Source organism: Pteropus vampyrus, unplaced genomic scaffold, assembly GCF_000151845.1.
Source record: "Pteropus vampyrus isolate Shadow unplaced genomic scaffold, Pvam_2.0 Scaffold109, whole genome shotgun sequence".
In the NCBI taxonomy this organism is placed as follows: domain Eukaryota; kingdom Metazoa; phylum Chordata; class Mammalia; order Chiroptera; family Pteropodidae; genus Pteropus; species Pteropus vampyrus.
The window spans coordinates 997,086-1,009,541 of NW_011888890.1; the positions used below are offsets into that span (position 1 = coordinate 997,086).

Sequence of the window (12,456 nt, forward strand, 5' to 3'; positions counted from 1 at the left end):
GATATCAATTTTTTTCTTTGAAAAATTCCTAGAAACTAGACGCTGTTATATTTTAAATCTCTAATAATTTATACCCTTATTTGGCTTTAATGTACTTTAGAGGTGCTATCCTGTTTTAGATAAGTAAATGTTAATCAGTAATCCACAGATGTGAAAGTCTACACAGCTATAGCCACATTAAAAAACACAAGTACACTTCATCTAATTTGCAATTCTTGTAAACGGTTAAGGTTTGTATGCAGACATGGGACATTTTGCTAACAGAGCATGGAATATAAGGAAGTTATTTAATAAAATTAAATCCAAACATAGGGTTATCAATCCAATTATATTAATTTAAAAATATTTGTTAAGACTATTTAAATAAAACAATTTCACTAAATTTAATTGAGTATTAATTATTAAGACTTTATATCAGATGCTTTCATTGAGATTATCTTCTTTTTTAAAAGCATACATTGTATTTTTTCCAAGTGGAGAAATTACATGTTTCTTTGGGAAAAAAAATCAAAATATGTAAAAACGTACATATTGTAAAGTAGATGTTATATCACTCTTTAAAAGAGAAAAAGTCATATTGCATTCATTTTAGGTAGTGAATAAAAACTCGTTTTAAAAAGAGTCCAACTAATTTTCTGAGTTTTACCTGAGTAAAAGTGAACATTTTATTAATTTAATTATTTTAAACTCTACTCATCAGCAGTTTCTATCAAGCAATATGGAGATGGGCAGCCCACTGATAACTGATATCTGAGTATGTACTTTTAACAGAGCCACGTTCAGTGAAGAGAGGATTACAAACACAGCAGGGCTGGAAAATTATGTTGGCTCTACTTTTGGTGAACTCCTTATGGGATTACCTCACTCTCATCTGTAAATTTTTATCTCTTATTACGTATGATTATACCATGAATTTTAATTATTTGTTGTTTGACACAACTTGTTCTTTATTAAAATAATACATAAGAAGCTGATGTAGCACCACTTACTTTCTAAAACCATATGAGACAATATTAAAACTAGTCTTGAAAATGAAATTTTAGAAAAATTTTTCTCAGCCAATCAAATATAGTCAGTTCTCAATGATTCTCATCGATGTACAAACAGAAGTTAAAACCTTAAATCAAACTCCTTCTTTAGCTATTGATTCCAACAATCTTCCCACTCCAGAACTTATGAGTGCTGCTGTTATTAGTTAAATTGGCTAATCTGAACATTTTCTTCTACCTTTTTCCCTCTGACAGGGGAATAAATAAATCACTAGTAAAATGGCTTGAAGTTAGCAGTCCAGGAAAGGGCTGAAATAAGAAAATCTATAATGTAAAAGGCCCAATGCTTTATCCTCAGATAGCTAAAAAATCTTCCCTAGAACTGATTTCGTATTTCAAGTCCTAAACTCTAAGTGTAAAATCCCCTTCTTCAAGAATAATATACGAATTGTTTAAAACATTTGACAGCACTTAGAAATTCCAATGATTAATTAGCATATGTTATAGTCCCAAATTAATTTGAAGTTGCATTTACATAAGAAATAAAGGAAGAGGGTAGGGAAAGAGGGATGGTATAGCCAAAACAACTAAATTTTTAACATATATTTTCTACAAAGCTAGTTAAAAACAAACACTTAACTCATGTAATTTTTAAGTGTAAGTGTAGGGTTGGAAATAATTAAAATGTTACCTTTGCCAAGTAATTCCCAATGTATCCTCACTGGTACTGGGGTATAAATGCCTGCCGTTTTGATTCATGGTCCAGTCACAAATCCTCAGCTGTCAATTGAAACCTAGCAGTCAGATATGGATCGAGCAGTACTACAGATTTTAGTATTTAAATGAACACATGCAAACTAGTACTGTACATGGCATTAACCTTACTTTCCCATGAGGCAACATAAAGAAAAAAAAAAAAAGCAAAAGAAAACCTTACTCTGAAAAGCAAAATTCCTAGACTCTTTTTTTTAGAAAAAGCTATTGCAATATGCTTCTCTATTAATTAAAGCATACAAGAGAAACAAGTGCTTAGAACATAACAATTAGCTATTATTAGAGTACAAATTGAGCTGCAATAAAAGCAAACGTTAATATTCAATAGAGAGATATATTTTAGAAAGAAAATAAAAAAGCTTTTTTTAATGCAACATAGCAAATAATCTGCATTGAGTAAAAGAATAACTGTAAGCATGCAGTTTGCAAAACGTAAAAGACATGCAGTTTAGAGGAGAAAGGCCCCACCTTATAAACATTGTCCCTGACTTATGTTTAGAAGCATCAAGGTATTCAGTTTTAGATGTTTACTAGTTTTGTTTTATTCAAAGTGGCATTGTTTAGAAAGAGTTGATAAGAATTTCTACTTTTATTTTAAACTCAGAGTTCTGGCATTTAAAATACTTTACCATATCTGAATAGAGTGAGGAATGCACTGAAAACAAGCTGAAACAAATTCTTCCCAGATCTCCGAATCATCAGCTCTGCCCTTCAGAGATTGTTCCAGTAACCCTATCCAGCTCTGTTTGGTTAACAGCTGCCCTACAGTGCTAGCAGATTTATTGAAAAGATATACTGCTTATTTTTATGCTTAAGAAAGTAAACTTATCTGGCTTTGGGGGCAAAAAAATCCACTAGGAAATCATGATTTTTAATCTTTAGATAGCCATGCTGTAAATTAACTGCATCTTGCACTGAAAAGATGACTTATTCACAGAAATCCACTAAACCTTGTTTGCTGCTTTTCAGTAAGTATTTCCAAAAGATGATGATTGGAGCCAAAGTGCCTTTAAACTTATGATAAATTATCTCAATCCTTTCTGATAACGTTATGGCTAAAAAAAATTTGGTTATTAAGAATCTTTACTTTTCCCATTAGACTCGAGTTTCTACATAGTCTAAATAAAACTGATTCTAGAGTTTTAAAATAACAGTTTTTGCTCATTTTTCTACAGATCTCTGAGGCTCCTAAATACCACCTAAAATTTCTAAAACATGTGTTTTAATTATATTGATATTTCAGGTAAAAGTACTTTTAAAATTTAAAGAACTGAAAAAATCCCTAACTATAGATAAATAGGTAAATAGATAACAGATTGATAGATGTGTAGATTCTGTTCAAGATATGTCATAAAGAAGCCATATGTCAGTAAAGAAAGTAAATTAGAATGAAAAATATTCTTAAAATGGATCATAATACTTGCATAAAGGAAAAAAACGTATGCTTGATTAGTTTTACATTAAACAGATGACAAACTTTATGGCAAGATTTTTTAAAAGTTCTCAAAATGGATCATCTAATCACAAATGCAATGTGATGGGGCAATCTAAAATTGTTTTTCTGTAGTAACAGTAAGCCAGTTGTCTATTTCAAAATATTTTTTTTTAAAAAAAGCAGTACTATGAAAATAATCTAAAAACAGTTCAAGAAACTTGACTTGGTATAAAGATCCTCGGGACCTCTTATTCTGCTCTGGTCAGTGAAAATCCTAGTTTTAAATCAATTAAACATTCTCAAGAAGGGAGGGTTATATTTAGGCATAGCCCAGGATAATTTTGCTGATTATTAACTTCAGGTTAGTTTTTGTGAGGCTCTCAAGGTTAGACTGCAGAAGTTTTCAGAAGACACTTTCACAAAGGCACGTAAACCTAAACATCACTCATTAATTGGATTCTAGTCCCACAATTCCAGGAATGCTATGTCCCTTGGGAAGAATGCATATGTAAATTGTTAGTATTTTGTTGTTCGTGCTGCTAATTTTTTGTTTACCATCTCAAAAAAATGTCACGTGGGCTATCTTTAATTTTGGCCACATAAGGAACACTTAAAATCGATGGATTTTTGGACTTTTCTTTCCTAAGTATAGTTTCAAAGGGGTTAAACCTGACTACAGGTATTCATTTTCATTAATATTTCAGATACATGCAATAGGAATATTTTCTCCCAAACAAAAAAAAAATGCTTAAATACAAACAAAATGATCACTGAATATATTTAACAATAATTTAAATGTCAAAGAAATCGGCAGGATATTAATTAGTATTGAATTAATATCCTTTTGATACGGGACATCACTTGTAAAACTCTTAATCTTTAGCAGGAAATGAAACGGGACATCTCTTGCAGAGTTCTTAATCTTTTTAGTAAACTCAGTTAAGTTTTCTTTTCTCCTTTCTTTGGGAAAAAAGCCCTCTCCTTCAAATCCCGATAATTGCCCCAAAACCGGTGACTCAGATCCTCTGGCTATTGATAAGGGTCATAGGCCCATTGTTAGCAGAAATGGCGTTAGGCCAGACAGGGCCCTTAGAGTCCGAGAGGGGAGGAGACTTTAGGCCAAAGGTCTTTTTTACTCTTTAAGAAATATATTAACCAAGCTTGTTTCCTTTTACTCTCTTAATAGGAAAATCGATAATAGAAATTAATAAATATATGACTTAAATAAGAAGTTCATATCTTCTTTTCCTTGTCTAGGGACTGAGGTGGCACTTCAGCAGGAAACCCAAGATATGCCTGACTAAGGCAGAAAGGGAAACAGCTCCACGAAACCCCAATAGGCTGGGACTACGAACCTTCTCAGCAGCAAATACAGAAGAAGAGACCTCCCGTCCCCCAATATCCATACTAACAAGGGGGTTCGTGGCTCTTAGAAAAGAGTTAGGCAGGATAGGTAGGGGGTTTCAGGTCTGCCTGCAAAGACACTGGGGCATCCTATCCTAGAAGGGGTCTGCCCTAGTCCGCCCACAATTAAGCAAACCAGAAGGCATTTTTAGGCTAAAAGTAACTCATTGAAAGAAACAAGATAGAAAGAGCAGGAAATTGGGTACTAGTTTCAGCCAGTCACTCATACCTGTGCAATAAAGACCCCAAGGATCTTCAGTTTACCTGAGCCTCATTATACCATCATTATATGATGTATATGCCCAGAAGTTGATTAATATCATTATAACAGATCAAATTCTGGGAATAATATGCACAGAAAGGAAATGATGAATCACTGAGTCCTGTCAATCTTAGCTGTCAATCAAGGAAGCCCACTCCTCTAAGAAAAGTAACAACCCACAGCAAATAGGGATAAAAACCTCAAAGGCCTTTGAGCCACTCTTCTCTTGCTCAGGCCCGCTTCCACATGTGGAAGTGTACTTTCTCTTCTAATAAAGCTTTTCTTTTCTGCTGTATTTCGGTGTCTTGCTCAATTCTTTGTTAGAGACATCAAGAACCTGGACAATGCGCTAGGAGAGGATCTCTAATCTCTGGTAACACTTTGTTACTGAAGACGTAAAATATAATTTAAATTTATTTAGCTATTTAAATTGTGGGCTAGCGTTATCAACATTTTCAAAAATTTCTGAGGGGGCATGTTTATTAATGCTTATATGTTAAAACTTATTTAAACCAGGTTTACCTGAGCAAGAGCCTCTCTCAATGTTTTGTTTTGTTTATTTTTAATTTTATTAATCTTGCATAAAGCATCTTTACATTAATAAACCTCCCGATAAAGTAAAAATTTAAAGGTGATGGTGTAGGTAAAGGAAACATTTAAATAATGAAAATAAAAAAACATCTATTTACTGAAGATTTCCATGGCAATACTTCCTAATAAAATCAATTAATTCCTAAGAATCTTGTTTGGCCAAGAGAGTTCTGACTCAGCAAATTTTGAACAAATTCTAGGTGATGAAAGGTTAATACTAGGTGTCTTTAAGCTACTTTCTGGGCATGTTAAATAATTTTGGTATTTGTATAATTCAGTACTCCTAACAAAAAAGAATTTTACATTTGGCTTTAAATAAGTTTAAAAGAATAGGTGATAATGTTATTTGGGGTTGGTGTGGTGATTCTTCAGTTTCTGTCCTGTGAGAGAGTCAATGTTATATAATTTAACAATTTATATATAATTGTTATATAATTAATCAATTTGTTTTTTAATGAAATTTTAAAACTTTAATTTTAAGTGATACATAAGCTTCGTAACACCCATGAGTTTTTCAAGTATTTTCCCTTAAAAATCAAGTAATCATTTTTTCCCCAATAGTAATCAAACTTAAAACATCAGGAACAGATTAGTTTAGAACCTTAGTCTATTGAAGTTTTGTGTTTATGTATGTAGGCAGGTAACAATTCTTATATTTGCAGCAATATAGATTCCTTGACAGACCTGATCATATGCATATTCTAACAGAAATGTACAGCCATATAAATCATTTTAATTCTTTAATTTATACGCACCTCCTAATATGAAATAAGAGTGTCTAGAAAAAGGTAAAATTTATATTAAAACAATTTATGGCCAGAATTCCAAAAGCAAACAAAGGGTGAAGTAAGGAAGTAAGATTCTCCTCCAAAAGAGCGACGAGTAAAGGTTGAAATAGTCAAGCAACTAAGAGAGAAGAGAAGATAAAGATTTTACTGCATATGTTCTAGGGATGGAGTGCCATAAAGTCTCTGAAATGAGAAACTTGTTCCTCTCCCAATGAATGAGATCATTTCAGAAAAACAAGGATGGGGATCATGTAGTGTACCTTAAAAAACTGCATAAGGGGAAATACTTAAGATTTAAACCATTATCCTTTCCTATGCTACACTCAAAAATTCATGAAGGTAGCTGATAGCCATAAAGAATCAATATTGCTTGTGGTTTCAGAATAAATCTGTTTATTAAATGAGGGCCCTCCACTATTATAAACAGGAGCTTTTGTTAAATATTTAGCAATTAGCTTTGGGAACAAAAGAAAGGTAAGCAAAATGTTCTACTTCACTAGACTGAGCAAATAGTCTGATATACTAACAGTCCCTCATGATGACATCAGCTCTCAGTTGAACCAGTAAACCATTAAACTGTAAAAAGCATAATCAACAGCGGCAAATTTACTTTTTCACTTTTGTTTTAAGTTTACAGTGACCTCAAGGGAATATCTTAAAAGATGTTTTATGTTCTCTTAGATTTCCTCATTTCTCCAGGTAGCCTCAAGAGAATAGGTTTTAGAGGGGTGAGGGTACATTGGGAAGGTGCTTAAAAGAGATTAACATTCCAATATTCATGCTTTCCTCTTAACTCTTAGATTAGTGGAATTTTATTTTATTACTATTATTAATTACTTGCCACGGAGCAAATAAGATGGCCTCTGAATGAATAAGACGTAGCCTTACTAAACAAATAAAATGGTCAGAATACAATCATGTTATATGTGGGACATATAAACACATCTTTAACAAAAAAGATACTCAAGATCATCCTGGTATCTTATAGCTACTTCTAATGTTAATTTCTCAAACCCATGCTTCTTGATGTTTAAGTTAATTAGCATGGGAGAATAAAAAATGGGTATGCAAAGTTCATGAACTAAATAAACATTACTGTACATAAATTGTAAGTATTAGAAAATAAAAAGGTTTTTTTTTAATATATATGGAGGCTACTTTACCTTGTAAAGTTTAAGGTTTCAAGGGAACTTAAAGATTGAGTAGTTCAACCTCTTCATTTTCCTTTTCAAAATAAGGACGTAGGACAGCAAGGTTTAAGGACTTGTCCAAGGTTTGACATGCCTTGTTTGTGTCAGTACTAACATCAAACCTCCTGACTCCTAATCGCTGGTTTTCACTCAGGACACCAGTTTGCCTGTCATTGTTCTTTTCCTACCCTATCCTTCATGCGCAGCCCAAGAATATTTAAAGCTACAATGTCTTTAATCATAACCCTCAGAATTTCCTTTACTTCCCTGATTCGACTTAGATCTTTTAAAGTTCATACTTTCAGAAAAGAAGACAAGTTTTCCTTTGTGATTTTCTTGATTGAAATTTGAGGTTTCAGTAAACAATTTTATTTTTACACTAATTATAATAGTTTATCTGGATATTAGACTTTGATAACCAGTAAAAGTAAACTACTGAATAAATGAATGAATGATAAAAAACAGACCATGGAAGGTGGTTGTTATTTTTTTAAGAACTAGCCAAAAAGCTAAACATTTGCATAACCATTATTTTGACTAAAACTTCCTTTAAATGTGTTTCCTTTCCAACCAGCTTATGTGAAAAGTGACCTCTTATTCATTTACATACCTACCCAGAAGTCATATGATAGGGTTTTGCGTCAAGCTGTCAATTATGATAACAGACACAATAAGAACAGCCCAAGTGTTGATAGCCTGCTTCCTGGCTTTATTGAAAAGTTTGTTGATAGTCCACTTGTGTCCTTTCAATTGCTTGCCTCTAATAAAAAAAACTACCTTTCCAGTGGTTTTAAGGTACCTAGCTTTGGCTTTGCCATTTCATTTGCTAGGACAAATGCTATAAAGAGATTTCAATTAGTATTTTAATTTAAAAAATCCTACAGAGACAATTTCTTAAAAAGGTCATTTGGTGTAAAAGAAATTTTCAGCGTAATAAAAAGTACTTTCAAAATCTACTTTCAAAATTAAAATATTTTGATAAAAAGTAGCCCAGAAATTGAAATTGAAATAATAGCATTATATAGTCATGCAAGAAATATAACATGCTGAAGCTCAATAAAATCCATGCAGTTGTGATCAGTAATACAAGGACCTGAGTTGGTCAGGCTATTCATTCATTAGCTCTGATAATAAGTAGTATATATAGTCAGGAGATTATAATTTCGAGATTATGAAAATCAGCTTTATATCTTATAAACTAGAGCTTACTTTGTTGTCTCACTTAAGAAAAGCAAAAGTGACTTCCCATTTTTTCCATCAAAAATTTTAACTCTATATCAAAGGTTAATATACATTTCAATAGCTGGTTCAAATAGCAATCTTTTACTTTCAAACAAGATTTCTTAGCTACCAACTTTTATTAACTTGCAGTAAGTTTTTTTAAATATGTTGTATTGATGTGTAATAGTAAGGATTTATGTTTTTACTATGACCTTACACTCAAATAAAATGGTGATAATCAAGTTAACTAGACCCTCTTATCTTACCAAATTTTCTACGATAGCAAAGAAAGAAGGCCTGCGATTTAGCTAATTCATTAAGAGGCTAACTACTTCCTTAGCTGGAATATTGTCAAAATTGTCTCATATTTGCCATTTATACTGCAATTGTTAGACTGGATTGTAAACTAATTTCTGTATTTTCTAACGACATCCATCACTCTGCTATATAGTTCCCCCTATCTCAAGGAGAGACAAAACTTGAGAAATGTAGTTCCTTCATTGCTTATCATAATGAATGTGCATAGTGTGTGCATGAAATATAGGGAGAAAAAGAACCACCACATTTTATGAAACTTTTATAAGATTATGTCAGAGAGGAGGTCATTGACACCTCAGGAAAAGTTCCAAATCATAAAAAAGACATTTCTCAGCAGAGACTAAACAGTTCAGTTTGCCAAGGCAGGACCCACGAGTTCTTCAAGCCATCACACCATCTTCCAATAGAAAAGTTAAAGAAGAATAAAGCTCTGATTGAAGTTCTAATTTTAATTTCCCACATGCCAACAGTGGGTGCATTAAATAAGACAATCATCCCAAAGACAATCTAGTTACAAACCTTGAAAAACATTAGAGATCGTGTTAAAAGAAAAGGAAAATTTTAAAGTCCTGATCAGCTGGCATGAGTTGATTATTATGACTCATTAGACAGAATTTTTTTAATGGCAAATTATTAACTGGTTTATATGAATCGTTTTGAAATATTCTTCATGATTATGTGATTTTATTTTTTAGATTCAAATGAGATATATTTACAATAATAAGTGAAATTCCTGTGTCTGAAAAAAACTAGTATTTCAAGGCAGTTAGTCACCAGTTTAAATCAGTAATGACATTATAAAAAGGAACATGGAGATGTATACTTATTAATAACAACTGCATGTGTACCAAGTTAATGGATATGGCAGCATATACTTTTAGTATTCAGATTTGCAAATATGAATACACTTACAAGTGGAACACAGGGTTAATTTTAATATTTTCCATCTCGATTTAAGAATGTCAATATCCTTGTGTGTTAGAAATGATTACATTGGAAGCTCTGCTTTAGTGTCATTTTGTGGAAAGATTTTTATGATAGTCAAAATTATTCAACAATTTAAAATTAGTTATTAACTCTAATTTACATAGGGTATATTAAAGTTCTTTTCTAAAATAAAAATAGCACTCAACAATGCACACCAATATTTTTCATAACCTAAAAGGATAAATCTTTATAAAGCAGCTGCCAATGAACTGAAGAATGTACCTGGTGATAATATTTATTCTTAAGAGGTCATGTATATTGAAGGCTATGGGAATGTTTAAAAGAACCCTCTCAGACTAAAACTATCGCCTTTCTAATTTTGAATTTCTCCTAGCTAATATAAAATGATTGATTACCTTTATTTCATGAACTCCTTGATTTTCCATTTCATTCAAAATTTTTTTATATTTGTCCATTTAATTTTTATTTTTTGAATTATTTATTGAGAACAAATTACTGATAGTAAATTTCTAGATGAAATATATAAAAATACTTTTGAGTTTCCATTGCAATATTGCCAGAGGGAATATTGGATATTCCCTACAAAAAAAGCCAAATTTCTATCAAATTTACATAGGGAAAAAAAAGATATGGTGATATCCTTATAACCTTAACTGCATTTGATTTTATCACATTTTTTCTGTCATTAAAAGGTATCTATTGTTATTTTTTAAATTTTATTTTATTTATTTATTTATTTAAATTTATTTGATTAGTTTCAAGTATACAGTACATTGGTCAGACATTTATATAGTTTATAAAATGATCTCCCTAATTGCTCTTTCTCTCCTCTGGTTTCCCACCTTGCCATTGTATTAATGCTAACTGCATTCCCTATACTGTGCTCCCCATCCCCATGACCATCTATCAACTACTAATTTGTACTTCTTTAACCCTTCACCCCATTCTCCCAGCTCCCTAAACCCCCTCCCTTGTGGTCATCACCACATTTTCCTCTATATTTGTGAGTCTGTTTTTGATTAGTTTGTTCTTTTTGTTCCTTAGATTCCGCATATAAGTGAAATCATATGGTATTTATATTTCTCTGACTTATTTCATTCAGCATAATAACCTCTAGGACCATCCATGTCGGTGCAAATGGTAGGATTTCATTTTTTTTAATGGCTGAATAATATTCCATTGTATATATGAACCATAATTTCTTTATCCATAGTCTGTTGATAGGCATTTAGGTTGCTTCCATATATGGCCTATTATAAATTGTGCTGCCATGAACACTGAGGTGCATAAATCTTTATGAATTATTGTTTTGGTTTTCTTTGGATAAATATCCAGAATTACAATTGCTAGGTCAAAAGGTATATACGTTTTTAATTTTATGAGAAACCTCCAGACTGTTTTCCATAGTAGCTGTACCAATTTGCAATCTCACCAACAGTGTATGAGGTTTCTTTTTTCTCCACATCCTCTCCAACACTTGTTCTTTGATTTATTGATGATAGCCATTCTGACAAGTGTGAGGTGATATCTCATTGTGGTGTTAATTTGCATTTCTCTGATGATTAGTGACCTTGAGCATCTTTTCATGTCTATTGGCCATCTGTATTTCCTCTTTGGAGAAGTATCTGTTCAGATCTTCTGCCCATTTTTTAATTGGATTGTTTGTTTTGTTGTTGTTGAGTAATATGAGTTCTTTATATATTTTGGATATTAACCTCTTATCAGATGTATTATAAGCGAATATATTCTCCCAGAATATCCTCTCCCAGTTTGTTGTCTTTTTGTTTAAAGTACTCATTCATCATTGAGTACTTTAAATCAAATGCATTTAGAACCTGCTGCTAGAAAAGTGGTCTCTTTTAAATCTTTGTAAAGTAATGAAAGGACGCAGTAAATCAATCTCATTTCTGCAGTCGAAAAGAATAACCTTTACTCTACTAAAGTCATTTAGACTATTTCTCTCCCTCTGTTCCTGGATAATAAACATAAAACTTCATCTCTATGATGCTTTTTAAAATTTAAAAGAATAAAATAAACTCTTAACTGGAGCCTTAGTTTAGTAATATACATATATAGTATGATATGCATATACATTCATTTTCTGCATGCCTCAAAATTGTAGCTCATTATGAATTTAGCATATTGGGCTTCTTCAATTCAAAAAGTAGCACTAACACTTTCATTATATAGAGGACAAATTATCTGCCTGCATGGCATTTAAAATTGAACATTAAAATTTTAGTTATGAAGCTTATATAGTTTTTTCTTCCAAGGATCAATGCACATTATATATTTTATAAATATCAATCACATTTGATCAAACAAATCATATTTATATTGTAAAGGGTCTTACTTGACACTGTCCACTTAAAAAACAAGTTCTGGTCTTCTGGTCTTTGATGAAAAAAGTTCCGGAACTCATATATATATATATATATATATATATATATATATATATATATATATATATATATGTATGTACTTTTTTTCAATTAAAATGGGCTTAGAATCCTATCTATGTTAAGATTCATGTTTT

The 12,456-nt window shown here is 31.7% G+C and overlaps 1 protein-coding gene across 7 annotated transcripts in view; it reads right to left on the reverse strand.

Annotated features, from left to right (window-relative positions):
* Positions 1-12,456, reverse strand: part of NFIB (nuclear factor I B) — a 220,183-nt gene that overhangs the window by 18,240 nt on the left and 189,487 nt on the right. For 3 of the 7 annotated variants that reach the window (XM_023533691.1, XM_011365293.2, XM_011365292.2), the window contains one exon: positions 1,681-1,769. The exons of the other annotated variants lie outside the window; for them this stretch is intronic. In XM_023533691.1, coding sequence (XP_023389459.1) covers positions 1,681-1,769 — 89 coding nt within the window. The remainder of the gene's footprint in view (positions 1-1,680; positions 1,770-12,456) is intronic. 7 annotated transcript variants of the gene reach the window in all.